Below are 27077 nucleotides of genomic sequence, written 5' to 3'. Positions count from 1 at the left end.
GGTGTCTGTGTGGGTTCCCTTTGGGGGCTCCAGTTTCCTCCCACAGTCCAAAGATGGGCGGGTTATGTGGACTGGCCATGCTAAATTGTCCATAGTATCTAGGGATGTGCAAGCTGGCTGGATTTGCCATGGGAAGTGCAAGGTTAAAGGGTAGGGGTTTTGGGTCTGGATGGGATGCTTTTTGGAGGGTCAGTGTGGACTGGATGGGCTGAAGGGCCTGGTTCCATACTCTAGGGATACTATGTACTACAAAAAGGAGTTAGATTGCATTGTTCAGGTTAGCCACAATCCAAATGAGAATACATTTATAGAACATTTTAAATTCTCTATAAATGTATGGACAAGTGTTTGGTTCATTAATTGTGAATATTATTACTAGTGGTAGACAGAAGATGGGTAAGTTTTAGAAAGTAGAATCAAAAGCTAAAGAAAATAAAGAGGACAATATTAGAGTTTGAGTGAAAACTAGCATGGAAGATAAAAAACAGACAGTAACAGTTTCTGCAAGATAATAGCAAGTTGGAAATCCACAAATGTAACAAACATTCTTTGAGATTGTAACAAGGAACATGGACAAAGGAGAACCAGTAAATGTAGACTCCAAGTTCTGGTTTCCTGTGCCATTGGAAGGCCTATGAAAGAAGTCAGATGTCTAGACACTGTGGATGTTCTGATTGTCGACTTATGTGGGGAATTACCCAGGAATATGAACTTGGAGTGGGCAATTCTTCTGCTATCTCTGACTCTGACCTAAAGTTGAAGACTTTGGATGAATCTGCATCGCTTACCTTAATAGTGTCCCAGGACATGACCCAGTTTAAAACCTAACTTAATGTTAAACTAATGCCTCAACTGTCCCCAGTCCCCCATGCATGCTCCACAGTTCCTGGCTATTCCAAGCCATAACCACATGTGACTACATTCAGACCTCCCAAATATCCTTGTGACTTGACCTAACAACTCCACAACTTCCCAAATACCCTTCAGACTTCCCAACTAACCACCAACCAGATCATATTACCCCTAAGCTGACTACCTATCTGATTCGAAAAGTGTGGGGCTGGAAAAGCAGAGCAGGTCAGGCAGCATCCAAGGAGCAGGAGAATCACGATTCAGGCATAAGATCTTCATCAGGAATGACTACCTACCTCACCAGGTTCAACTGTCCTGAACAACCAATCACCCAAACTATATATTGACCAGACCTGATTTGTCACTCCAGAATCCCACTATCTCCAACCTGTCCTGACCAGACTCAGATCAACCAAGCAACTACCCAATCCAACCTAATCACCCCAAACCCACAACCAGCTCACCAATTCAACACTATTTCCCCACAACCCAACCCAATGAATCGATCCAACCCATCCAGCCATGATCACCTGACTAACCCCAACTAGATGCAACCAGACTACTAACCATCTATCCACCCAACCACTCACACCTCATCTTCCTATCCTTAAGCATGAGAGGTGATATTGTTGAAACTAATGTGAATCCTTGAAGACTTGACAGAGTAGCTGCTCAAAGGATGTTTCCAATCATGTGGGAATCTAAATCTAGGAGGCGTTGTTTCAAAATAAGGAGTTTCACTTTTCAGGGAAAGATAAAGACGAATGTCTTCTCTCAGAGAGTCTTTAGTGTTTGGAATTTTTTCCCCAGAAAGCAGTGGAGGCTGGGTCAGTGTTTAACGCTGCGTTAAGTAGGTTGCTGATTAGTAAGCAAGGGTTAGACAGGAAAGTGGAGTCAAGGCCCTGATCAGATTACATATAATTTTACTAAGAGGTAGAGCAGGCTGAACGGACTGAATGGTCTATTGCTGCTTTTTAGTTTTGTTCTTATGTTCTTATTCAATCACTTTCAGGTTTGAATGCTTGTAAAAAAACATAAAAAATTTATGGTTCGTTTTCTTTCCAAGTATGTGAGATGTATTTACAAACCTACTAACATCAAGATTATAAAACATAAGTAGATTATATGATTGCAACATGTCCTCAATCTGACCCTGTGAAGTTTTCTTTTGGAAAATTGTCCTGTTAAATTTTAGCAGCAAAATTGTTTAATGTGCAAAATGCAAATGTATTTTTCTCTAGAGTTTGCAAAGAAACAATCATTTGTATTATGTACTTTTGTACAGTACAGCTTGTAACTGTGAACTTGATGTTTTCTGTCTCACTTGTGTGATAAGATTTTATATATAATATATAAACTACACTTTTCCAAGCAGCTACATTACTACTTATTAGAACTTGCCAGAACCTGCTGTAAAAATGGTTATTTTTAGGTATTTATTAAAGGATTAAAGGTCATCTACAACCTTTAAAATTTGTCAGAGCTGGTCATCAATTGGAGTTTCAGGATTATAGTTGAATCGAAGCAACAAGGAACGAATACATTACACTGGGAAATTATGCTTCATAAAATAATCTTCAAAGTAATGTAACCCCTTTAATACATTATAATAGATCACATATGTATTTCGAATAATAACAGTTATAGGCCTTTTTAATGCAGAACACAGACATAGAAGTGGATGAAAATGGAACACTTGACTTAAGCATGAACAAGAATAGGAACCGAGACAAAGTTGCCACTGTTATCTCTACAGCAAGCACACCGGAATCTCCCCCCTCTTACCTGAACAGTATCTTGATAACTCCTCAGTACTACCAAGCATTGTGTGAGCAAGAAGGATGGGATACGCCTGTCAATTACACTAAAGCACAGATACGTAAGGAAGAAGAGAAAGAGGTAATACAGAAGGATTTCTTTTTGATCATTTATGTAAGTCATATGTAAATGAAGATTGCAATTGTCAGCTACCTTTGTGTGGACTAAACTTGACGTAATAACAGAATTTTGTGAGAGAAATCAAGTAATTTTGGGGATGGGGATGGTTCAGTCATCCGTTCCCAGCTCCCACCCACCCACCCACCACCCCTAGCCCATGCTGCTAGTCAGGGTTCATCTCTGTAAATTACATCTCTAGCTCATTATTTTACATGTATTCATTTTTCCAATTTCACAGTGCCACTTGTCTCCACTGGAAGAGGTCAATTTTAGTGCATATGGGATCAAAACTTACAATAAAAATAACAGAGGTTAATGGCACTAACTGCTATTTAAGCACAACTCAGCGAACAACGTTTAAGGAGTAAATCCAAGGGTAATCCAAGATGGAGGACAGGAAAAAAATTGTGGCTGTAAGAGTTGCTCCATTTTGAGGTATTTTTAGTGTTGGAGCAGATTTTCTGAAACTTTTGGTGTAGTAATTACTGTTTTATAAGCTACTGCATTGTTTTGGAACCTCTGGAAAAAAGACGTCAAAACAGCAGCATTTTAAAAAAGGAGAAAGAGAGAGCAAGCAGGGATCATGTGGGAGATGAAACAAACGGGAGATGAAGTAAACCTGCACAACTGTGTGACTAAGCAGTGAACCTGCAAAGCTGACTGCCTCAGCTGCTTAGTTTCAAGGATCTTCAGACATCGGAGTTTGATCTAAGAAAAATAAACAGTGAAATTCCTTGGAGCTGACGTTGGAGAAACCTATGTGGGGGAGCTCACAACAAGGGAGCAGCTAGGTGGCTTTTTTAAAAGTATAGCTTGCTTTTTTTGTGTAAGTCTACATTAGTGAATAGAGTAGGGTATTTCTTGATTATGTGGTTTTTTTTGAGATCTGTCTCTTGATTAAACTTTAAAAATATAAAACATACGTACAGAGATATTCTCGAGCAGTGTTTTTAGAGCAGTAAGATTGTGCTATTTTCTGGGTCTGTAGATTGTTAAGATGCAAATACAGCCTTTAGTAGAGTGATGCGCTCTTCCTGTTGGATATGGGAGATTAGGGAGAGTTTCTATGCTACTGATGATTATGTCTGCAGGAAGTGTATTTTGTTGTTAATCCTATCGGATCGCATGGATCAGTAGGAGCAGCAGTTAAAGACAATGAGGAATTTACTGGCACTAGGGGGCTAATGGATGGCAGCTTCAGGAAAGGAGAAGAATTGCAGATCAAGTTGTATAGATGGGTTACCTCCTGGAAAGGTAGGATGAGTAGACAGGTAGTACAGGAGTCTCCTGTGGCTATCCACATTTCATACAGGTATACTGTTTTGGAAAATATAGGGAGTAATGGACTCAAAGAGGAATGTGGCACTGACGTCCAGATTTCTAGTACCAACACTGGCTCTGATGTATTTAGGGGCATGCCAGGTTCCAAGATTGGAGACTCTCTGGTCAGAGACACTGACACAGACACAGTGACAGCAGAATTGCCTCCCTGGTGCCAGGATCAAGGATATCTCGAAGAGAGTACAGAATATTCTCAGAAGGGAGAGGGGTCAGCAGAAGGTTGTTGCACACGGTGGAACTAACAGCATATGAGGAAAAAATGACAAGTTTCTGAGGAGAGAACATAGGAAATTACACAAGAATTTAAAAAGGAAGTCCTTGAGAATAGTAATATTTGGTTAACTCCTGGTGCTGTGAGCTAGTGAGAGTAGGAATAGGAGGATAGAGCAGCTGAATGCATGGCTGAGGAGCTGGTGCAAGGGAGAAGGATTCACATTTTTGGATCAGTGGAATGTCTTCTGGGGTAGGATGATTGCTCCTGAATTGGAAAGGGATTAATATACTTACAGGGAGTTTTGCTACAACTGCTCGGGAGAATTTAAACTACTCATAGGGGACAGGGATGGGACTTAGGGAGATACAGAGAAAAGAGATCAGTCTGAGACTGGTGCAGTTGGGAAAAGGAGTAAATCTAGCAGTCAAGGCAGGCAGGAACAAAGCAGAAAACGAGGTAGGACTGATAAATTGAACTGCATTTATTTCAATGCAAGAGACTAATCGGTAAGACAGATGAACTCAGAGCATGGTTGGGAACATGGGACTGTGACATCATACTGAGTACAGAAACGTGCCTTGGGGATAGACAGGACTAGCAGCTTAGTGTTCCAGGGTATAGCTGTGATAGAAGGAATGAAATGGGGGGCAAGAGAGGAGGGGAAATCACATTTTTGATTAGGAATAACATTAAGGCTGTACTTTGGGGGATATTTGGAACTAAGAAATAAGAAAGGGATGATCACCTTATTGGGATTGAACCATAGAACCCCTCCAAAAGTCAGCAAGAAATTGAGAAACAAATTTGTAAGGAGGTCTCAGTTATCTGGAAGAATAATAGGGTGGTAATAATGGGGGATTTTAATTTTCCAAACATAGACTGGGACTGCCATATTGTTAAGGGCTCGGATGGAGAGGAATTTGTTAAGTGTGTACAAGAAAATTTTATGATTTAGTTTGTGGATGTACCTACTAGAGAAGGTGCAAAACTTGATCTTCTCTTGGGAAATAAAACTGGGCAGGTGACTGAGGTGTCAGTGGGGCAGCGCTTTGGGGCCAGTTATCATAATGCTGTTCGTTTTAAAGTAGTGATGGAAAGGATAGACTGGATCTAAAAGTTAAAGTTCTAAATTGGAGGAAGCTAATTTTGACAGTATTAAGCAAGAGCTTTCTAAAGTTGATTGGGGGTGGATATTCACTGGCAAAGTGATGGCTGAAGGTGAGAATCCTCCAAAAATGAGAAACGAGAGTCCAGAGACAGTCTGTTCCAATTAGGGTGAAAAGTGAGGCTGGTGGATGTAGGGAATGCTGGATGACTAGAGGAATTATGGTTTTGGTCAAGAAAAAGAAGGAAGCATATGTCAGGTATAGACAGCAGAGATCAGGTGAATCCTTAGAAGAATATAAAGATAGTAGATGTATACTTAGTGGGAAATGAGGAGGACAAAAAGGAGCCATGAGATAGCTTTGGCAAATAGAGTTACGGTGAATCCAAAGGGTTTCAACAAATACATTAAGGACAAAAGGGTAACTAGGGAGAGTGTAGGGCCCGTTAAAGATCAGCAAGGCTGCCTTTGTGTATAACTGCAGGATATGGGGGAAATACCAAACAAGTATTTTGTACCAGTGATTACTGTAGAAAAGGGTATGAAGGATAGAGAATTTGGGGAAATAAATAGCGACATCTTGAAAAATGTCCATGTTACAGAAGAGGAGGTGCTGGATGTCTTGAAATGCATATGGGTGGATAAGACCCACCCATCTAACAGAACTTTGTGAGAAGCTAGGGAACTGATTGTTGAGCCATTTGCCAAGATATTTCTATCATCAATAGTCATAGGTGATGTTCTGCAATACGGGAAGGTGGCTAACTTGGGTGCCATTATTTGCGAAAGATGGTAAGGAAAATTATATACCTGTGAGCCTGACATCAGTGCTGGGCAAGTAGTTGGAAGGAATCCTGAGGGACAGGAATTACATGTATTTGAAAAGGCAAGGACGGATTAGGGATAGACAACATGGCTTTGTGCATGGGAAATCATGGCTCACTAACTTAATTAATTTTTCTGAGGGAGTACCAAAAAGGATTGATGAAGGCAGAGTGGTGGACATAATCTTTATGGACTTCAGTAAGGCATTTGACAAGGTTCGGCATTGTAGACTGGTTGGCAAGATTAGATCACATGGAATACAAGGAGAACTAGACATTTGGATACAGAACTGGCTCAAAGGAAGAATGATGTTGAGGACCCAGTGCTGGACTGGGGCGGACAAAGTTAAAAATCACACACCAGGTTATAGTCCAACATATTTATTTAGAAAAACTACCTGATGAAGGAGCAGCGCTCCAAAAATTAGTGCTTCCAAATAAACCTGTTGGACTATAACCTGGTGCTGTGTTATTTTTAACTTCGAAGGTAGGAGACAAAGGGTAGTGGTGGAGGGTTGTTTTTCTGTCTGGAGGCCTGTGACCAGTGGTGTGCCACAAGGATTGGTGCTGGGTCCACTGCTTTTCATCATTTATATAAATGATTTGGATGTGAATGTAGGAGATATGATTAGTAAGATGACATCAAAATTGGAGGTGTAGTGGACAACAAAGAAGATTACCAAGAATACAATGGGATCTTGATCAGGTGGGCCAATGGGCCGAGGAGTGGCAGATTGAGTTTAATTTAGATAAATGTGAGGTGCTGAAGTTTGGAAAGGCAAGTCAGGGCAGACTTACACAATTGTTGGTAAGGTCCTGGAGAGTGTTGCTGAACAAAGAGACCTTGAAGTGCAGTTTCATAGTTCCTTGAAAGTGGAGTTGCATATAGACAGGATAGTGAAGAAGGTGTGTGATATCCTTTCCTTTATTGGACAGAGCACTGAGTATAGGAGTTGGGAGGTCATGTTGAGGCTGTACAGGGTATTAGTTAGATCACTTTTGGAATATTGCATTCAATTCTAGTTTCCCTGCAACAGGAAAGATGTTGTGAAACTTTAAAGTGTTCAGAAAAAAATTACAAGGATGTTGCTAGGTTGGAGGATTTTAAGCAATAAAGGCTGAACAGGCTGGGACTGTTTCCCCTGGAGTGTTGGAGGCTGATGGGTAACCTTAAGTTAATTTATAAAATCATGAGGGACATAGATAGGGTGAAATAGCCAAGATCTTTTCCCCAGGGTGGGGGAGTCCAAAACTAGAGAGCACAGGTTTAAGGTGAGAGTGGAAAGATTTAAAAGGGAGCTAAGAGGTAACCTTTTTTCACACAGAACATGGTGTACGTATGGAATGAACTATCAGAGGAAGTGGTGGAGGCTGGGACAATTACAACATCTAAAAGGCACCTGGAAGGGTCCATGAATAGGAAATGTTTAAAAGGATATGGGCCAAATGCTAGCAAATGGGAGTAAATTAATTTCAGATATCTGGTTGGCATGGATGAGTTGGATCAAAGGTTATTTTCCATGCTGTACAGCTCTATGACTGTACAACTGCAAAAGATACGAAGAAAAAACAAAAGTTGCTACCTGAGATGCAGTGCTCCTCCATAATATGTGCGAAACACCATCTCATTGTCTCATTCCTTTTTTCAAGGTATTGTGCACATGCAGTTATTGTACATATAGCTTCGGACTAAGCTCATCTCAGAAATCTGGACCTGTCCATTTCAACTTTAGTAATCTATTTTAATAGCCTGATAAATCATTTTTTAGGCACTTGAAATGAACTCTTTTAAATCTGGGGTCATATTTCTCCCGATTTTTAATTACAATTAAAAAAAGCACAGAAACATGCCTTTCAGCCCACCAAGCCTGTGTCAATTCCTGTTCTTTATTTAGACCCATTACTTAATGCTCCTGTGTGGTATCTATTCCTGCTTGCCTCACATTCATGTGTCTGTCAAGATATGCCTTAAACGTTGCTAATGTGCCTGCTTCCACAACCTCCACTGGCATGTGTTCTTCTGTGTGGAAAGCTTTCACGCACTTCTCCACTAAACTTTTCCTCTCTCACCTTGAACCTGTGCCCTCTTATAGTTGACCTTTGCACTCTGGGAAAAAGCCTCTGACTATCCACCCTATCTATGCCTCTCATAATTTTGTAGACCCTTATCAGGTCACCCCTCAGCCTTTATCTTTCCAATGAAAACAATCGAAGTTTATCCAACATCTCCTTACAACTAAAACCTCCAGACTAGGTAACATACTGGTAAACCCCTCTCTGCACACTTTCCAAAGGATCCACATCCTTCTGATAGTGGGACAACTCGAACTCATGCAGTATTCCAAATGTGGCCGAACTAAAGTTTTGTACAGCTATGACATAATCACCAACCTTTAGAGTCAGCGATCTAGCCGATGAAGGCAAGCATGCTCTATGCCTTCTTGACCACCTTATCCACCTGTGTTTCCACTTTCAGGGGTCTGTGGACCTGTATGCCCAGATCCCTCTGTATGTCAACGTTCCTAAGGGTTCTGCCATTTACTGCATAACTTGTGCCTGAATTTGATCTTACAAAATGCATCACCTCATATTTGTCCAGATTAAACTCCATCTGCCATTTCTCTGCCCAAATCTGCAATCTATCAATATCCTGCTGTACCCTTTAACAAGCCTCCTAACTATCTGCAACTCTGCCAAACTTACTAATCAGACCCACCTACATTTTCCTCCAGATCATTTATATATATTACAAGCAACAAAGGTCCCAGCACTTTGATCCCTGCAGAACATCACGAGTTATTTATCTCCTTTATGAAAAGCACCCTTCCACACTGCCCTCTGTCTTCTATGACCAAGCCAGTTTTGTATCCATCCAATCATCACATCCTAGATCTGTACAATGAAGCACCTTATCAAGTGCCTCGCTAAAGTCCATTTTGACAATATCCACTGCTTTCCCTCATCAATTGTTCTTGTCACCTCCTCAAAAAATGCAAACAAGTTGGTGAGACACGACCTTCCCCTCACAACAAGACCATTTGCTTCCAAGTGTGAATAAATACTGTCCCTCGGAATCTTCTGCAACAGCTTCCTCACCACTGACGGGAGACTCGCCGGCCTGTAATTACCTGAAAAAAACGATGTTTCAAGATATTTCAAGAACAGTTTGTTTTTCTTTCTGCCATTCCTCTGTTTGTACTGAGTTAACCCATTTTTCATTTTCCTTATTTTGATTCTACACCTAACTTGATATTGAATTAAGTAATTTATATTCCCTGTCCATTAATGATTGGTCAACCTCATTGATTAAGGAGATGCCTGTTGGTTACCCTGTTCACACAGATCTGACCTCCCCTTTAGAGGGCACTAGTTCATTTTGAAGTCCCACTTATAGCAACTTACTGTGCAAACACTAGTGGAGACTAAATATGCCAGGGAAAGTTTAATGAACACCAGATATATTTTTTCTGGTTACAGTAAATCCTGACCAATGTGCTTCTATGATATTACAATATTTTTTCATAGAATCCCTACAGTGTTGAAACAGGCCATTTGGCCCAATAAGTTCACACCGTTCCTCGAAGAGGAACCCACGCAGACCCATTCCCCTACCCCATCACTCTACATGTACCCCTGACTAATGCACCTAATCTACACATTCCTGAACACTATGGGGCAATTTAGCATGACCAATTCACCTAACCTGCACATCTTTGGATTGTGGGAGGAAACCAGAGCACCCGGAGGAAACCCATGAAGACACGGGAAGAATGCGCAAACCTCACACAGGTCGTCGCCCGAGGCTGGAATCAAACTCGGGTCCCTGGCATTGTGAGGCAGCAGTACTATCCACTAGGCCACCATAAACATTCCAGTAAACACCTTAGGTGTGTCACTTCTGGAACATTAGTGGCAAATTACTTCTTTCAAATATATTAAAGAGTACTTGCTAAAGCTTTTGTAAATTTGTATTTTTTCAACTTTTCATTTTCTAAAGTTCTTAAAAATGATTTAAGCGTTTGGTTCATGACAGAATTTACACTTGGAAATATACTAATGTGTTTGAGCAGAAACTCAATAAAAAAAGCACTTTAAATGTTGGATAACAATTTGCACTGGAAATTCGACTATATATGTATTTTGTATTATTTGATTTGTTGTGATTGCAGAAAGAAGACATTGGCCCAGAAGAAGGTATGGAAGAAAGGAGGTACCCTGGTGAGGTGACTGTCGCAAGTTCGCAGTCCAAAGTTCTGAGCAAAGATTCAAAGAAAGAGCTCATAACGTGAGTCATGAGCTACCTGTGTACAAAGACATGTAGCTATTATTTTAAAAGAATGAACATTACAGGTACAAAAAAGCAATGGGGGTGGATTGACTTTGGGAAGGGTGATATATAAGGAGTCAAAGCAAATTCAAAGTTTTTTTTGTTTGCATTAATGTCAAATTAATGGGGTGGCGCAGTGGTTAGCACTACTGCCTTACCGTGCTAGGAATCTGGGTTTGATTCCACCCTGGGTGGACTGTCTGTGTGGAGTCCCAGTGTCCCAAATTTCCATTTAGAATCATAGAATCCCTACAGTGTGGAAGCAGACCATTCAACCCATCAAGACCACACTGACCGTCCGAAGAGCATTCCACCCATACCAACCAACCCTAATCCTCCCACTTCCTCCAGACCAAAGGCGTAGCCATGGGCACACGTATGGGCCCCAGCTATGCCTGTCTCTTTGTTGGCTATGTAGAACAGTTGATCTTCCGTAATTACACCGGCACCACTCCCCACCTCTTCCTCCGCTACATTGATGACTGCATTGGCGCCACCTCGTGCTCCCGCGAGGAGGTTGTGCAATTCATCAACTTCACCAACACATTCCACCCTGACCTTAAATTTACCTGGACTATCTCTGACACCTCGCTCCCCTTCCTGGACCTCTCCATCTCCATTAGTGACGACCGACTTGACACTGACATTTTTTACAAACCCACCGACTCCCATAGCTACCTGGACTACACCTCTTCCCACCCTATCTCTTGCAAAAATGCCATCCCGTATTCCCAATTTCTCTGCCGCCGCCATATCTGCTCCCAGGAGGACCAGTTCCACCATAGAACACACCAGATGGCCTCCTTCTTTAGAGACCGCAATTTCCCTTCCCACGTGGTTAAAGATGCCCTCCAACGCATCTCGTCCACATCCCGCATCTCCGCCCTCAGACCCCACCTCTCCAACCGTAACAAGGACAGAACGCCCCTGGTGCTTACCTTCCACCCTACAAACCTTCGCATCAACCAAATCATCCGCCAACATATCCGCCACCTCCAAAAAGACCCCACCACCAGGGATATATTTCCCTCCCCACCCCTTTCCGCCTTCCGCAAAGACCGTTCCCTCTGTGACTACCTGGTCAGGTCCACACCCCCCTACGACCCACTTTCCCCTGCCACCGCAGGAACTGTAAAACCTGTGCCCACACCTCCTCCCTCACCTCTATCCAAGGCCCTAAAGGAGCCTTCCATATCCATCAAAGTTTCACCTGCACATCCACCAATATCATTTATAGTATCCGTTGCTCCCGATGTGGTCTCCTCTACATTGGGGAGACTGGGCGCCTCCTAGCAGAGCGCTTTAGGGAACATCTCCGAGACACCCGCACCAATCAACCAAACCGCCCCGCGGCCCAACATTTCAACTCCCCCTCCCACTCTGCCAAGGACATGGAGGTCCTGGCCCTCCTTCACCGCTGCTCCCTCACCACCAGGCGCCTGGAGGAAGAACGCCTCATCTTCCGCCTCGGAACACTTCAACCCCAGGGCATCAATGTGGACTTCAACAGCTTCCTCATTTCACCTTCCCCCACCTCACCCTAGTTTCAAACTTTCAGCTCAGTAACTGTCTCCTTGACTTGTCCGGACTTGTCCGACCTGCCTATCTTCTTTTCCACCTATCCACTCCTCCTTGACCTATCACCTTCATCTCCTCCCCCACTCTATGCTACTTTCTCCCCACCCCCACCCTCCTCTAGCTTATCTCTCCACGCTTCAGGCTCACTGCCTTTATTCCTGATGAAGGGCTTTTGCCCGAAACGTCGATTTCGCTGCTCGTTGGATGCTGCCTGAACTGCTGTGCTCTTCCAGCACCACTAATCCAGTATTTGGTTTTCAGCATCTGCAGTCATTGTTTTTACACATACCAACCCTATCCCTATAATCCTGCATTTCCCATGGCTAATCCCACCAACCTACATATCCCTGGACACAGTGGGCAATTTAGCATAGCTAATCCATTTTAGCTCCATATCTTTGGACTGTGGGAGGAAACCCATGCAGACACAAGGAGAATATGCAAACTCCACACAGTCACCTGAAGATGGAATTGAACCCAAATGCCTGGCACTGTGAAGCAGCAATACTAACCACTGAACCACCGTGCTGCTCCTTACTGTTTCCAGTACAGACTGTAATCATGAAATAAACAATAAATAATAGTACATCTTTTAGATTCGCAAGTGCTTTATTCTCTAATATTGCTCATTAGATAGGGTCTTGACATAGTACAGAGAAAGGTGGATAGGTAGCAGTGAACAATCTCAAATAACTATTATCTGGTGCCAAATACTGGTAGAGGAGGCAGATATCACAAGGTGCCAGCAGTGGCTAACAGGGCAAATACTGTAGCAGTATGTCAACTCACATATTGCAAACCAAGAATGTTTCAAGATAACTATAGATTATTTTGAGGTATATGTTAGGGACATATTCTATCACTATGCCAATTACTTTATCATTTCCATTTGGCTATACTTCCACATTTGTTATAACCCACAGATTATATTGTTATAATGCTTAAAACTTCAATTTCTCTCAGTGTTTAAATGTTCACATCTCCTCCATGTCCTTTGATGGAGTGAGACAAGTTTTGTTTCTTTCAGTTCTTCATTTAATTAAAGAAGCTCGATTGACAGAGATTCCCTTTTCACTTTGATCATAAAATCATGAATGATTCTGGAGCATAAGGAGACCACTGTCATGCTCATCTTGCTTTCTGCAAAAACAAGAGATTCTGCATTATCCAATCGTCTATTACTGCTTCAGTCGCAATCTCACCTGGAACTCCATGATTCAACTAATATTGTTATTTTCACAAAAAGTGTCAAATGCTTATTTTTGTTTCAAAATCTCTTAATGACGCCCAGTTCCTTTTCTGTGCTCAAACCATGGATTGGCAGAATGTTTGAAGGAGTAAATTCAAAATTTGAAAAGTATCACACATGAAATCATACTATTATTACTCCCTAAACAAATACGTAAAATATGTTTGTAAAATTTTCCCATGTAACCCTACAGCAGGACTCTTTCATAAATTGTGGTGTGCTGTGAAATTATGTAAAATGCTTTGCTTATACAAGGATAAGTCCCAACCATCATGTATTTTAAATACAGAAAATTTGACTTGCATTCAGTTCAAATGCTGATTTACACTTATCAATCCATCAGCACAGCGCAATAGGTTTCAAGGCTGGAACATCTACAAGGAAGTCATTCGTTGCTTGGTGTCATATTTCCGATAAAACCATAAGACGTAGGACCAGGAGTAGACCATTCAGCCCACAGTTTGTTCCACCATTCAATGAAATCATGGCTGATCTGATAATCCTCAACTATACCTCACTTCTTTTTCCTAATAATTCTTGATTCCCTTACTGATTAAACTCTGTCCATCTCAACTCTAATTGTTCATAATGACCCAGCCTCAAATGCTGTCTGTGGTAAAGGATTCTACTATCCACTGAGAGAAGACTTTTTCATCTCATCTTTTATGGAAAACCCTTTATTCCGAGATTAGGTCATCTGGTCCTTGATTCTCTCACAGGGGAAAACAACCTCTCCACACCTACCTCCAAGTCCCCAAAGAATCCTGCGTGTTTCAATAAGGTCACCATTTATTCTTCTAAACTCCAATGAGCACAAGTTCAACTTATTCAATCTCTCTTTTTTAAGAAAACCTATTCTTTATTAGGATCAACTTCTCTGGACTGCCTGCAATACTAGCGTAATTTTACTTAGGTAAGGGGAACAAAGCTGTTCGCGGTATTTCAGTTATGATCTGAGTACAGTAGTGCTTTATATAGTTTTAGCAACACTTCCCAGTTTTATACTCTTTTCACTTTGAAATATTGCCAACATTATATGTGTTTGGTATTAGCTGCTGAACTTGAATACCAGCTTTGAATGATTTATGATGAGATCCCCCAAAGTTCTCTGTGGTGTAGCTTACTGCAATCTTTCTTCATTTGAATAATATTCAGCTCCTCCATTCTTCCTGTCAAAATGCATAATTACACATTTTCCCACATGATTTTACATCTGCCAAGTTTTTACCCACTTGCTTAACCTGTCTATATTCCTCAGTGGATTCTTTGTGCCATCATCGCCACTTGGTTCCCACCTACTTTTGTGTCATCCAGAAACTTGGCACTCACTTCCCTCATCCAAGTCAATAATATATATTGGAAATAATTGTGGCCCTGGCAATGATCCCCGTGGCACTCAACTAGTTACAGGTTACCATCCAGACTCCCTTTGTTCCAACTTCCATTCTTTTCTTAGTTTGCCCATCCTCAATGAGTTATTGACCCAAGGACCTATCTGCACTGTCAGGTTGGTATAAGTAATCCCATGGAACTGTTTGAAGAAAAACAAGGGAAATCCTGGTCAATGCTAAACTCTCCACCAAAATTGTCATAGGATGAATGGATTGAGTATTATCTCACTCCTGTTTGTCGGACCTTACTCTTTGGAAATTAACTGCTGTATTTCCCTACAACAGTGATTTCATTTTGAGCGCACTCCTTGGGCTGCAAATCATTTTACAACGTACTGAGACCATGGAAAGTGCCCTGATGAATAGACGTCTTTATTTATCTATTAATTTTGAAATGAGTGCTTTCTAATTTCGAAAAGTAATTATTGTGAAGAAACCGCTGGAAACTATTATTCGAATCTTGAGCTTCTTGTATATGTAGGAACCCTCCTGATTTACAGATTTGCTTTCCCCCTTTCTACAGGTGTAAGATAATCATTAATGGATAGCAAAAACTCTGTGTGATAAGTGGTTACAAATGATTTCCTTTAGAATGTTAACAAAATATCAATTATTCAGACTTTAGAGTTACCATTAAATGCAAAACCAAAATGTTAAATCATAGCACAAATTCTTAGTAGTGAAATTGTATCTTAACCACCTTCCTGGAATATTTAGGCATGGATATTTTTGATTGAAATAATTTCAGTAAATCCTCTGTATCTGTGAAATCACGAATCACAAATTCACCAATACGTACCAAAAAATAAGTCACAACAGAAATTAACATCCACAGGCAAAAATCATGTATCTGTGATATTTTTAATCATTTTAACCTATTTTAACTTACAAATTTCATCATTTGCAGGGTTCTCGGGAACAGACCCCTCACACATATGGAGTAATGATTGTATATTCTTGAACGCCTGGAGATATTTTGTCTTATGCTGTCAATTTGATCATTTTTTTGTAATGTTGTTTCCTAGTTGCCCAACCCCAGGATGTGACGGTAGTGGCCACGTAACTGGAAATTATGCATCCCACCGCAGGTATGTGAAAGTATCCCAGCATCCCAAAGAAACATTAATTTCTTGAAACATAAACCATGAATACTTTAGTAGTATTTATTGCAATGGGCTGCTACATTAGTCTGCTTACATTTTAATTTTTGAGTGAGATTCAATAAGCTGACTCTGCCATCACCAGTATGTCTTTTGTCTTTTCTCATGCAATCCTTTGCTCCTCATTTGGTGCTCGCCTCATGGAGTCATGTGGCAGGAGGGGTGGAAATGCTCGCTCGCTGATGCAGCCTTCATGCTGCTGGCTCCATTTTTAAAACGCTACAAGGTAGAAAGTCACACTGTGCTCCTGCACTATTATCCCAAAGGAAATAACGCAGGAAGGCAAGTTAGCTCCACGGTTCATCTGCAGAGGGTTGGAAGTGCTGATGGATGAGATGGTAGAAAGGATGGCAGTGCCAATTCTTGCTGACTGGTAAAACAGGCCCTGCCACCAAACTCAGTGCACCTGGAGAAAGCCAGTTGTCCATGGCAGTGCTGTTTTTCCAGAAAGAAGGTCACTGATCTTCTGCACTCCTCATGCGATAAGTGACGCCATCTTCTCTCTACTACCTCACATCACAGGGCCACCAGGCATTCTGCCACTGCATGTGCATCTCACCAGAGCTCATGGGCTACAACCTCTTACTATTCAATTATTCAACTATTCAACTGTTATGTGTATTAAATAGCTTTCACCCACCTAGTCTTCCCAAAAACACTAACACTTCCTGCCCTCTGCACTTCCTACTCACTGGGGACTTTACCACCTGACCAACTTCTGTATCATCAATAGTAATTTTCCCATAGCTTTCCAAGCACAAGCATAACCCTAACCTTGCCATAGCTGGTTATTTTAACACAACATCCTGCCCACTTGTCTGTCCTTGGTATGCTGCAATGCTCCTGTGAATCACAGTCCAAACTGGAGGAACAACATCTCATCATCAGGTGAGGCACCTTACAACCTTCTGAACTTAATCTTGAGTTCAGTAGCTTGAAACTGTAAACCCACTCCGGTATAGTGGCTCGGGTGGCATGGTAGCTGAGTGGTTAGCACTGCTGCCTCACAGCTCCAGGGACCCGTGTTTGATTCTAGCCTCAGGCAACTGTCTGTATAGAGTTTGCACATTCTCCCCATGTCTGTGTGGATTTGCTCCGGGTTCCTCCCACAGTCCAAAGATGATTTTGAGATGCCGGTGTTGGACTGGGGTGTACACCCCAGTCCAAAGATGTGCAGGTTAGGTGAATTTAAGTTAGGTGCATTGGTCAGTGGAAATGTAGAATAATAGGATAGATGAACGGGTCTGGGTGAGTTACTCTTCAGAGGATTGATGTGGACTTGTTGGGTCTTATGTCCTGTTACCACACTGTAGGGATTCTAAATAAAAAAATCCTTCCCTTTCTTTTAGTTTTACTTGTTACATTCTGTGTCACCATGTCCTCTTTCCCCTCCACCCATTTCAGTTCTTTCCAGTCTGGCAGTTAGACACTCCATTGTTCTGTCATTCTCACATTCTGATCACTTAATCTGAACTATAAGCATTCTTCCTCTAGCACTCCACTTCCCCACTCCCCCAACTATTGCATAAATGCTGCCCCCTCCACACTACTTCAGCTCTGATGAACAGTCTAGATTCAGTAAATTAGCTTTCTTTCTTTCCATGGGTGCTGCCTTGCCCACTCTGATCTCCAGCATTTGTTGCTTCCAGTACAGATTCCAGCATCTGCAGTAATTAGTTTTCCCATCAACTTGTTTCATATTGGATTCTTCCTTTTTATTCTCATTTTTGGAAATATTGTCTCACAACTGGAATGAGAGAATTAAAGCCAGCTTATGACAGGGAGAGGGTGGGCATTCAGTTCCTCATCCCATATAAGAAAAAGATGTTGGAATTTACCAGAGAAAATCACGACCACTCGTGAAGGAAGACCAAGACTTCAAGGCCAAGTAACCCAGTAAAGCTCATTGTGCTGTGCTATCCTGCTTTCCCATTATCACCAATGTTAAGCCATTCTGAAATTGTATCACTCTTACTCAACTAATGTTGTCTCTTCTCTTATGTAGCCATTAAAACACTCAGCCTCTAAGAGGTCAGCTTTGGAAATCCTCAACTCTGCTCATCTCAACTTCCCTCAACTCTGAGGAAGAAGCCTGTGAATCCTAAGAGGATGCATAAGCAAGGCTTTCATGTGCATCTTCCACCAGTTCCCTGACTTTCACTTCAGCGGATACACTATCTAAATTAGACTTAGTGAGCACATCACTAACACAACTCTGCAGTTAGTCAAGGAAGAAATGCTCCAGGTTTCTGACACTTAGAGCATTGCTGGAAACCAAGTACACGCTCTGCCCCAGGCAGAAGATGATTCCATGGACTCAACCACTCATCAAAATGCCCAGATTGGCAGAGGAACACCAGACATGTTTGTGACAGGCAGTCAGCAAACTAGACACAAGGATGGAGGAGTCCACCAGTGTTATCAGTTCTGCACTAGCTCCAGTGTGCTTCTGTCTGGTTGCCTCCATGGATAGCTTGGTGACAGTCACGGAGATCCAGGTCCAACTCTGTGTCAATCAGCTGTGTCTACAGACTTGCACATTATTATTGTAGCTATTAAGTGATCAGCATTACTGGTCAGGTGAATGTGAGACAATGGAGCCTGACCTTATTGCAGGAGTCCATTCAACACAAGGAAACGGTGTGGTGCCAGAAAGCACCCATTGAGAAGCGGAGCCATGCATAGGGCCAAGCTGAGGAGAGTGAGCCTACAACTAGGCAGGATACTCTCGGCAAACCTGTGCTCTCTTGGCCCAAATAACGCTGGAAATGAAGGCCCCAATCTTCCCACGAGGAGGTTGAACAGTTCATCCACTTTGCTAACACCTTCCACCCCGACCTAAAATTTACCTGGACCGTCTCAGACTCCTCCCTCCCCTTCCTAGACCTCTTCATTTCTATCTCAGGTGACCGACTCAACACAGACATTTACTACAAACCGACCGACTCCCACAGCTACCTAGATTACACCTCCTCCCACCCTGCCCCCTGTAAAAACGCCATCCCATATTCCCAATTCCTTCGCCTCCGCCACATCTGCTCCCAGGAGGACAAATTTCACTACCAAACAACCCAAATGGCCTCATTCTTCAAAGACTGCAATTTCCCCTCCGACGTGGTCGACGATGCTCTCCACGCTTCTCCTCCACTTCCCGCACCTCCGCCCCTCCAATCGCCACCAGGACAGAACCCCACTGGTCCTCACCTTCCACCCCACCAACCTCCAGATACATCGTATCATCCTCCGTCATTTCCACCACCACCAAACAGACCCCACCACCATTTGTAAAATGAGCAGCTTCTTCAGACATTCCAAGGATGAAAAAATTGTCATGGCCAAGCATTTATCATTTCGCACGAGCAACTGACTCCTTGACTGCAGATGGCCTCACATATGGGCGGCACGGTGGCACAGTGGTTAGCACTGCTGCCTCACAGTGCCAGAGACCCGGGTTCAATTCCCGCCTCAGGCGACTGACTGTGTGGAGTTTGCACGTTCTCCCCGTGTCTGCGTGGGTTTCCTCCGGTTGCTCCGGTTTCCTCCCAAACTCCAAAGATGTGCAGGTCAGGTGAATTGGCCATGATAAATTGCCCGTAGTGTTAGGTAAGGGGTAGATGTAGATGTAGGGGTATGGGTGGGTTATGCTTCGGCGGGGCGGTGTGGACTTGTTGGGCCGAAGGGCCTGTTTCCACACTGTAAGTAATCTAATCTAATCTAATCTAATATCAGGAGCCCTTGAAATGTGATATCGATGACTGTCGAGGGGGTGTGGTATTCTCACTAATGAAGGACCCCTTTCCTGGTCTGTGCTGCAAAGTCCAGTGTGACTGGTCCAGGCATTGCCACATTGGCCCCGGTGAAAGGATGTGCAGCATTGTATCATTGTGCTGAGAGTTGTCAGAGAACTTGGTAAAGGTATCATCAACCATGTTTGAAGAAGGCAGTCCTAATCTCCCAGCAGTCCAAGGCACAAGAATTTTGTAAGGAGGCAGAAACCTATGTGTTCTCTAATGTTTAAGTATCATAGCAGCTCCCAGGATATGTAGCACAGACCTTCAAATTCTGATATCACTGGCCTCAGGTAAGGTGAAAATAGATGAGATGGAAGCTTTTTCTGTTGATGAACTCGGCAAGTTGCTGAAAGGTCACTGTCAAAACGATCTATACAATGCTCTGTACCAGTGGGAACAAAGTACCATTTTGAGAATCTCATGTGTGTGCGTGCGAATGCACATCCATGTGAGTGTACCTGTGCCACCAGTTTAGGAAGGTTCTGGCTGCCACGGACTTGCTTCTCCATCATGTCTCAGAGGGAGTGTCGGTATCACTGCCTTCATAAAGGTAGTCTAATCTCTGGGCTACAGTGCCACATAGGACACTTTCACAGGTGGACAGAGCTCATTTCATTTCAGGGCTGCTGCACTGAGGCTACCTCTTCTGACCAGAATTGGTAGGATCAGGTTTGGTTCAATTCCTGAGGTTGAGACCTCAGGTGGGACTGTGTCCAGGGCTGGTCCAGGATCCTGGTCTGGATTGGAAACTGGGGTTGGTCCTGGATTGGGACCAGGAATTTAGATTGCATCTGGATCAATGACTAGTCCAGGATCTTGATTAGGATTCAGGTGAGGGTCCACTTCTCCAGTTCTCTTAAACGCACATAGATTTGGTGGCAGTTACTTTGGACTCCATAAACCTTTAACTGATTTACATGATACCACCTTTTTTACTGTATGCAGCAAAATACTGCACATGAACAGGCTAGCCTTTTCCACCACCATGTGAGACCTGAATGGTGGGGGCAAGAATGTTCCTGGCTGGAAACTGTGTAAATTCACCCACTGCTCTACCGGCTTCTCTTTCCCATCAAAGTACACCTTTCTCTGTTTCTTTCCTTTTTGGCATTCTGATGACTGCTGCTATGTGTGCAGCCTGGACATTTTCAAATAGAAATTTTAGTTTTCTCATGGCAGAGACCTACGGCTCTGTCAAGACCAATCCTATTAACAGTTCATGGGGCATACGGTTATTAGAACATGAGGGTGGATCCAGTATAACTGGTGGGTGATTTCTTTATGAGCAAGAGGACAAAGATCAAACTATCTTCCAGGTCAAGTTGTTTTGTTGGGCAACCTTCTGCAGACACCCTTTCAAGGCATGATTTATCCTATATGCAATCCTGCTTGATTGAGGATCTGGAACCTTTTCATCTCTTCATCACCAGCTGCATTATCTGGGCTGTGAAATAGGGTCTCTGATCCAGATCTATATTACAGCGAAGACCCCCATCTCATGAAAGCGTGCTGAATTAAGATGTCCACTGGGGAACTTTAACCATAGTTGTTCAAGTGGAGAATGCTCTACTTATTTACTAAAAATGTCCACAATGATCAGGATCCAGTAATAACCCACTTCACAGGATGGTAGGGGGCTAAATTCTACTTGAAGGTCAATCCATGGTCCTGCTACTAGCTCAGTATGCCTTAACTTTTCTTTATTGGCATACTTGTCTGATTTGTTCTGGGCACAGATGATACAATTCTTGACATAATGCATCATGCATTTTCACATTTCTGGCCATCAACACAGTCCTTTAACCCTGTCAACCATTACTTCTGTCCAAAGATGACTCTGTATTTGCTTTAACTCATCACTGCTCTGACCTGTACCCGATCTTCAACCTTGGATTGTCTCACAGTGATGGCATCTGTTTTTTTCTGGAATGGGGATGCTGCCATGGTTCTCCTTCATGGGCATCCTACTAAGCCAATTCATCTGCCCTTATGTTCCCACTTGGGGACATTCAATGATGAATTCCAACCTTAATGATTCCATATGCGTGACCTTGGGCAGTTTGAATAATAAATTTGAAAGGGATGCAAATGGTAATGGTTTCCTGTTGGTAGAGATGAATCCTTTACCTTCCCATAGTGCCAGAGAGTCAGATAAACTGTTGCAAATATAGATGTTGTTGTCTCATTATATGTCTGATGGGAGGCCACATTTTTCAGGATGGCTGACCATGTAAACTACAGCTGCTAGTTCATCTGTCTGAGCACTCATTTTGTTGGGAAGCATCAATGCTGACTTTGTGTTTCTTCATATTATATATATACCACATCCTATATTTTGGTATTCATCCTCCATCGTTAAGGACCGAAATATAAATATTCTTCTGGAAGGGTTTCTCTTCTGCTTCCCAGGTTCCCTTGGGTCTTCCTTCATTTTGTTTGAACGATCTCTTGGGGACATTTATTGCCACTGCATGACTTTCATGGGGTTCTCCTCTATAGCTCAAATTGTCAACTAGGAAAGTGGTCACTTGGGTACATTTAACCATATTGTCACAATCTTGTAACATTAGTAATCAGCACGCTATGGGGTTTTGACTGATTGGTATCATCTTTAATCCCACTTTCCAGCAAAAGTTAAATGGTGTTTGCTCCATTAGAATGGTTAAGGGGTTCAGGCCAATAACACAGAGAAAATGTTGTACTACCCAGAATATGGCTAGCAAGTGTTTCTCACACATAGTAGTGAAGCCCTGCTCTACTGGTGAAAGAGATCAATCTGAGTTTATTGTTTCTTGGAGATGTATGGCTGCAGCGTGGCACCTATGGCTGCGAATTCCAAGGCAAAGGGAAGTTCTGGACTGGGTATTTGCAGTGTGGCACCCTAAACTAGGGTCTGTTTTAATTCAGCAATAGCATCCTTGTACTGCACAGTCCATTCCCACATAGACTTCTGGAGAGTGGGGCTGCTTTGGTGGGGAAGCCACTGACGTGGTTCCAACCACATCCTACATAGCCCAGAAAGCAACACACTGAGCTTGCATCCCTGAGGATGGGCAAACAGCTTATGGTCTCTATGTGATTTCCTACTTATTTCACCTTTCCCCTAAGCCAGTTCAGTTCTCAAAAATGAGATGTGGGACTCAGTCATCTGCACCTTCTTGGAATTAACTTTTAGTCCGAGGGTGATAGAGAGGGTGAAACTTTCCTCTAACAGTGTCAGATATTCAGTCCTTGTCTCTGTCTGCAGGTCAAATGTCCCCACACTATATCAAGCAGTACAGTTGAGAAAATATCTCCAGCCCTTTAGCCAGCCTTTGATAAAATATTGATGGAGAATTGTGAAAACCCTGAATCAAGCAGGTCCATGTGTATTGCTGGCAAATTTATATTGGCAGTGTCGGTGAAAGTGGATACATCAAAATCCACTAATAATGTCCAATACTATGAAATATTTTGCCTGTAGGACCTGCTCACCATGGTTTCAGGGCTAGTCACTTTTGTCAGTGCTGTGATTGGGATGGTTTTGTGGTGAGCCACTAAGAGTCACTGGTTTCTTAATTTGCCATATTAACAAACTATTGGTCGATGTTACATTTTTGCTTTAACAAGTTGCTAATGACTTTGGCCACCTCCCCCACTGCCCGCTTGGGGTCCAATCCATCAATATCGAACCATTTGTGCAATTGCAATCATATTTGTGACTAGCCTTGAGCTCTGTGAGAATTGCCTGTATTCTGATCACTGACTATGTATTGCCCTCCTTGTATGCTCTATTGCATTCGTCTGAAACTGTCCCAATGTACCACACATTCACCTGGTGTCTTCACTCCCGCTCTTGCTCTGACGCTTTGACTCTTACTTTCTCCAGTTCTCCTTCAGTTCCTCCTGTACATTACTTAGCTTTGTCTTTTTACATTCTCTGACTCTCAGCTGCTTAATTCAGCTGACTATCGCTGTGGCCTTGCTGAGGTCTAAAGTACATTTCCCTTCAGCTTTCCATGCCATCTGGCAGCAATTCTGTCCTATGGATCCCAGACCAAATAGTTACTTAGGGGAGGCAATGGTCTAGTGATATTATCATCGCACTATTAATCTAGAGATGCAGGTAATATTCTGGGGATACAGATTAGAATTTCGCCATGGCAAATGGTGGTATTTGAATTCAATAAATACCTGGAATTAAGAGTCTAATTTTGACCATGAAACCATTAATGATTGTCAGAAAAACCCATCTGGTTCACTCACCTGGTCTGGCCTACATGTGACTCCAGACCCACAGCAATGTGGTTGACTCTTAACTGCCTTCTGGGCAATTTGGAATGGGCAATAAATGCTGGTTTAGCCAGCAATGCCTCATCCTGTGAATGAATTTAAAAAACTCACTGCACCAGTTGAGCCTCCTGGGCCATTATTTATTTAAAAATGTTTTTTAGTACCACCTCTCACTCTGGGCATGGTGCTATTTTTATTGTTTTCTTTAAATTTACTGCTCTCGCTCTGTTGTGAGTACCTGCACTTATTTCAGCTGGTTTCTCTCTCCTGCAACATTGGGGTGCTGACCCCTTTTATTCTCTCTTACCTCATGGGTCTTTGACCCCAATTTCTGACTCCTTGTCACCTGTGAGTCCTGCACTTGACTTCCTTGTCTCTGTTTTATCGAGGTCCCCAACTCTGTACCAGCCTTTGTTAGATTTCCTTTTCCATAGGTTCTCATCCTGTAATAAATCTGGCTCATTCTGTTTTCTCTGTGTCCAATCTCTGAACTTTGGCTGTTTGTTCTCTTCACGTTATAAACACTTAGAGTCATGAACCATACAGCACAGAAACTGACCTTTTAGTCCAGCCAGTCCATGCCCAATATAATCCCAAGCTAAACTAGTCCCACCTGCCTACTCATGGCCCACATTCCTATAAACCTTTCCTATTCATGTACTAATCTAGGTGTCTTTTGAACATTGTAACAATGCCCCCATTCACCACTTCCTCAGGAAGTTCACTCCACACACGAACCACTCTCTGTGCAAAACATTTGCTTCTCATGTCTTTTTAAAATCTCCTTCCTCTCACCTTACAAATATGCTTCCAGTCTTGAAATCCCCCATCCTAGGGAAACGACACCTACCATTAACTCTATTTATACCACTCATGGTCTATCAGGTCACCTCTCAACTTCCTATGCTTCAGTGGTAAAAGTCTCAGCCTATCCAACCATTCATCATATCTCAAACGTTTCATACGCAGAAATATCCTGGTGAATTTCTTCTGAATCATGTCTAACTTAATAATATCCTTCCTATAACAGGGCAACCAGAACTGGATACAGAACTCCAGAAGAGGCCTCACTGATGTTCTGTATAACCTCAACATGGCTTCCCAACTCCTGTATTCAAAGCACTGAGAAATGAAGGCAAGCCTGTCAAATGCCTTTATACCATCTTGTCTATATGTTATACAAACTTCGAAGAATTATATACCTGAACCCTAGATCCTTCATTTCAACAACACTACCGAAGACCCTATTATTAATTGTATAAGTTCTACCACTCTTTGTTGCATCAAAATGCAATACCTCACCTTTATCCAAATTGAACTCTGTCTGCTATTTTTCAGCCCATTGACCCATTTGATCAAGATGTCTTTATAATCTTAGAAAATCTTCTTCACTGTCCACTGTGCCATCTGTTCATGAACTTACTAACCATGCTATCTATATTCTCATCCAAAGCATTTATATAAATGGCAAACAAAACAGAACCCAGAACTGATCCCTTGAAATACCACTGGTCACAGGCCTCCAGTCCAAAAGCAACCTTCTACCACCACTCTTTGTTTCCTACTGTTAAGCGAATTATGTTTCTAATTGCAAGCTCACCCTGAATCCCATGTGACCTCACTTTCCAAGTTTGTCTACCATGCAGAACGTTGTCAAAGGCTTTGCTAAAGTCGGAGTAAACATCATCTACCACTCTGCTCCTCAAAAAATTCAACTAAGTTTGTGAGACACGATTTTCCTCGCATAAACTAAGTTGACTATTCCTAATCAATTTTTGCCTCTCTAAATGTTTATAAATCCTTTCTTTTAGAATCACCTCCAACAACTTACCCACTACAGTCAGACCCACAGGACTCTCGTTCCCCAGTTTCTCCTTACAACCTTTCTTAAACAAAGGCACAACATTAGCCACCATCCAGTCATCAGGCACCTTGCCCATAGTTATAGTTGATGCAAGTATTTCTAAAAGGGGCCCCACAATTTCCTTCCTTACTTCCCACACCATCCTGGGAGAAATTAGATCAGGTCCCGGAGATTTATCCACATTTACATTCTCTAAGACCTCCAGAACCTCCTCTTCTTTAATGTGAACTGTTTTTTTAAAATATCAGTATTTATTTCCCTGAGTCTTCTAGCCTTTATTTCTTTCTCCACAATAAAATGGACACAAAGTATCCATTTAATATCTTCCCCATCTCCAAGGTTCAACACTCTTTTATCTTTAAGGGGCCCCACCCTCTACTTCGTTACCCTCTTACTATTAATGTAGAATCAATTCATCTTATCTGCCAAGCTATCTCATATATCCTCTTTTCTTTTCTGATTTCCTTCTTAAGACTGCCCCTACACTCTTTATTTTGATTAAGAGATTCATTTGAACCCAGTTGTCTTTATCAAATACAAGGTTCCCTTTTATTCCTGACTCAAACCTCAATAACTTCATTCATCCTTTGACCTTAATCTTACCAGGCCTACCCTTCATTCTAACAGGAACATACTGCCACTGAACACTCATCATCATATTCTTGAAAGCCTCCCACTTGTCAGATATCCTTTTACCTGCGACAGTCTACTCCAATCAACTTTGGAAAGTTCTTCTTTCATGCCATTAAAATTAGCCTTACTCCAATTAAAATCTTTTGTGGAAGGTTTATCCTTTTTCATAACCATTTTAAAGCTAAAAGAATTATAATGGCTAGACCCAAAGTGTTCTCCTACTTTCGCTTCTGTCACCTGCCCTGCCTTCTTGCCCAAAAGGTCACGTTTTGTTCTTTCTCTAGTAGGAACATCTGCATATTCATAATGAAAATTTTCTTGAACACATTTGACAAATTCTTCATCTTGCAAACATTTAACACCATGGTAGCCCGAGTCAATGTTTGAAAAATTAAAATCTCCCACTATTACAACCATTTTATGTATACTTGAGATCTCTCTACATGTTTGGTTCTCAATTTCTCTCTGACTATCAGGGTCCTATAGTACAACCCCTTCAAGGTGATCTTTCCTTTAATATTTCTAATTTCTACCCATA

The 27077-nt window shown here is 42.2% G+C and overlaps 1 protein-coding gene across 1 annotated transcript in view; it reads left to right on the top strand.

The window, feature by feature from the left end:
- st18 (ST18 C2H2C-type zinc finger transcription factor) overlaps positions 1–27077 on the top strand; it is a 427076-nt gene that overhangs the window by 336683 nt on the left and 63316 nt on the right. Inside the window, exons 14-16 of the mRNA XM_072570512.1 lie at positions 2515–2751; positions 10444–10559; positions 15845–15907. Coding sequence (XP_072426613.1) covers positions 2515–2751; positions 10444–10559; positions 15845–15907 — 416 coding nt within the window. The remainder of the gene's footprint in view (positions 1–2514; positions 2752–10443; positions 10560–15844; positions 15908–27077) is intronic.

Source organism: Chiloscyllium punctatum, chromosome 5 (assembly GCF_047496795.1).
Source record: "Chiloscyllium punctatum isolate Juve2018m chromosome 5, sChiPun1.3, whole genome shotgun sequence".
NCBI classification, from domain to species: Eukaryota; Metazoa; Chordata; class Chondrichthyes; order Orectolobiformes; family Hemiscylliidae; genus Chiloscyllium; species Chiloscyllium punctatum.
Note: the sequence above shows the minus strand (reverse complement) of the source record. Positions and strands in the feature narration are given on the sequence as shown.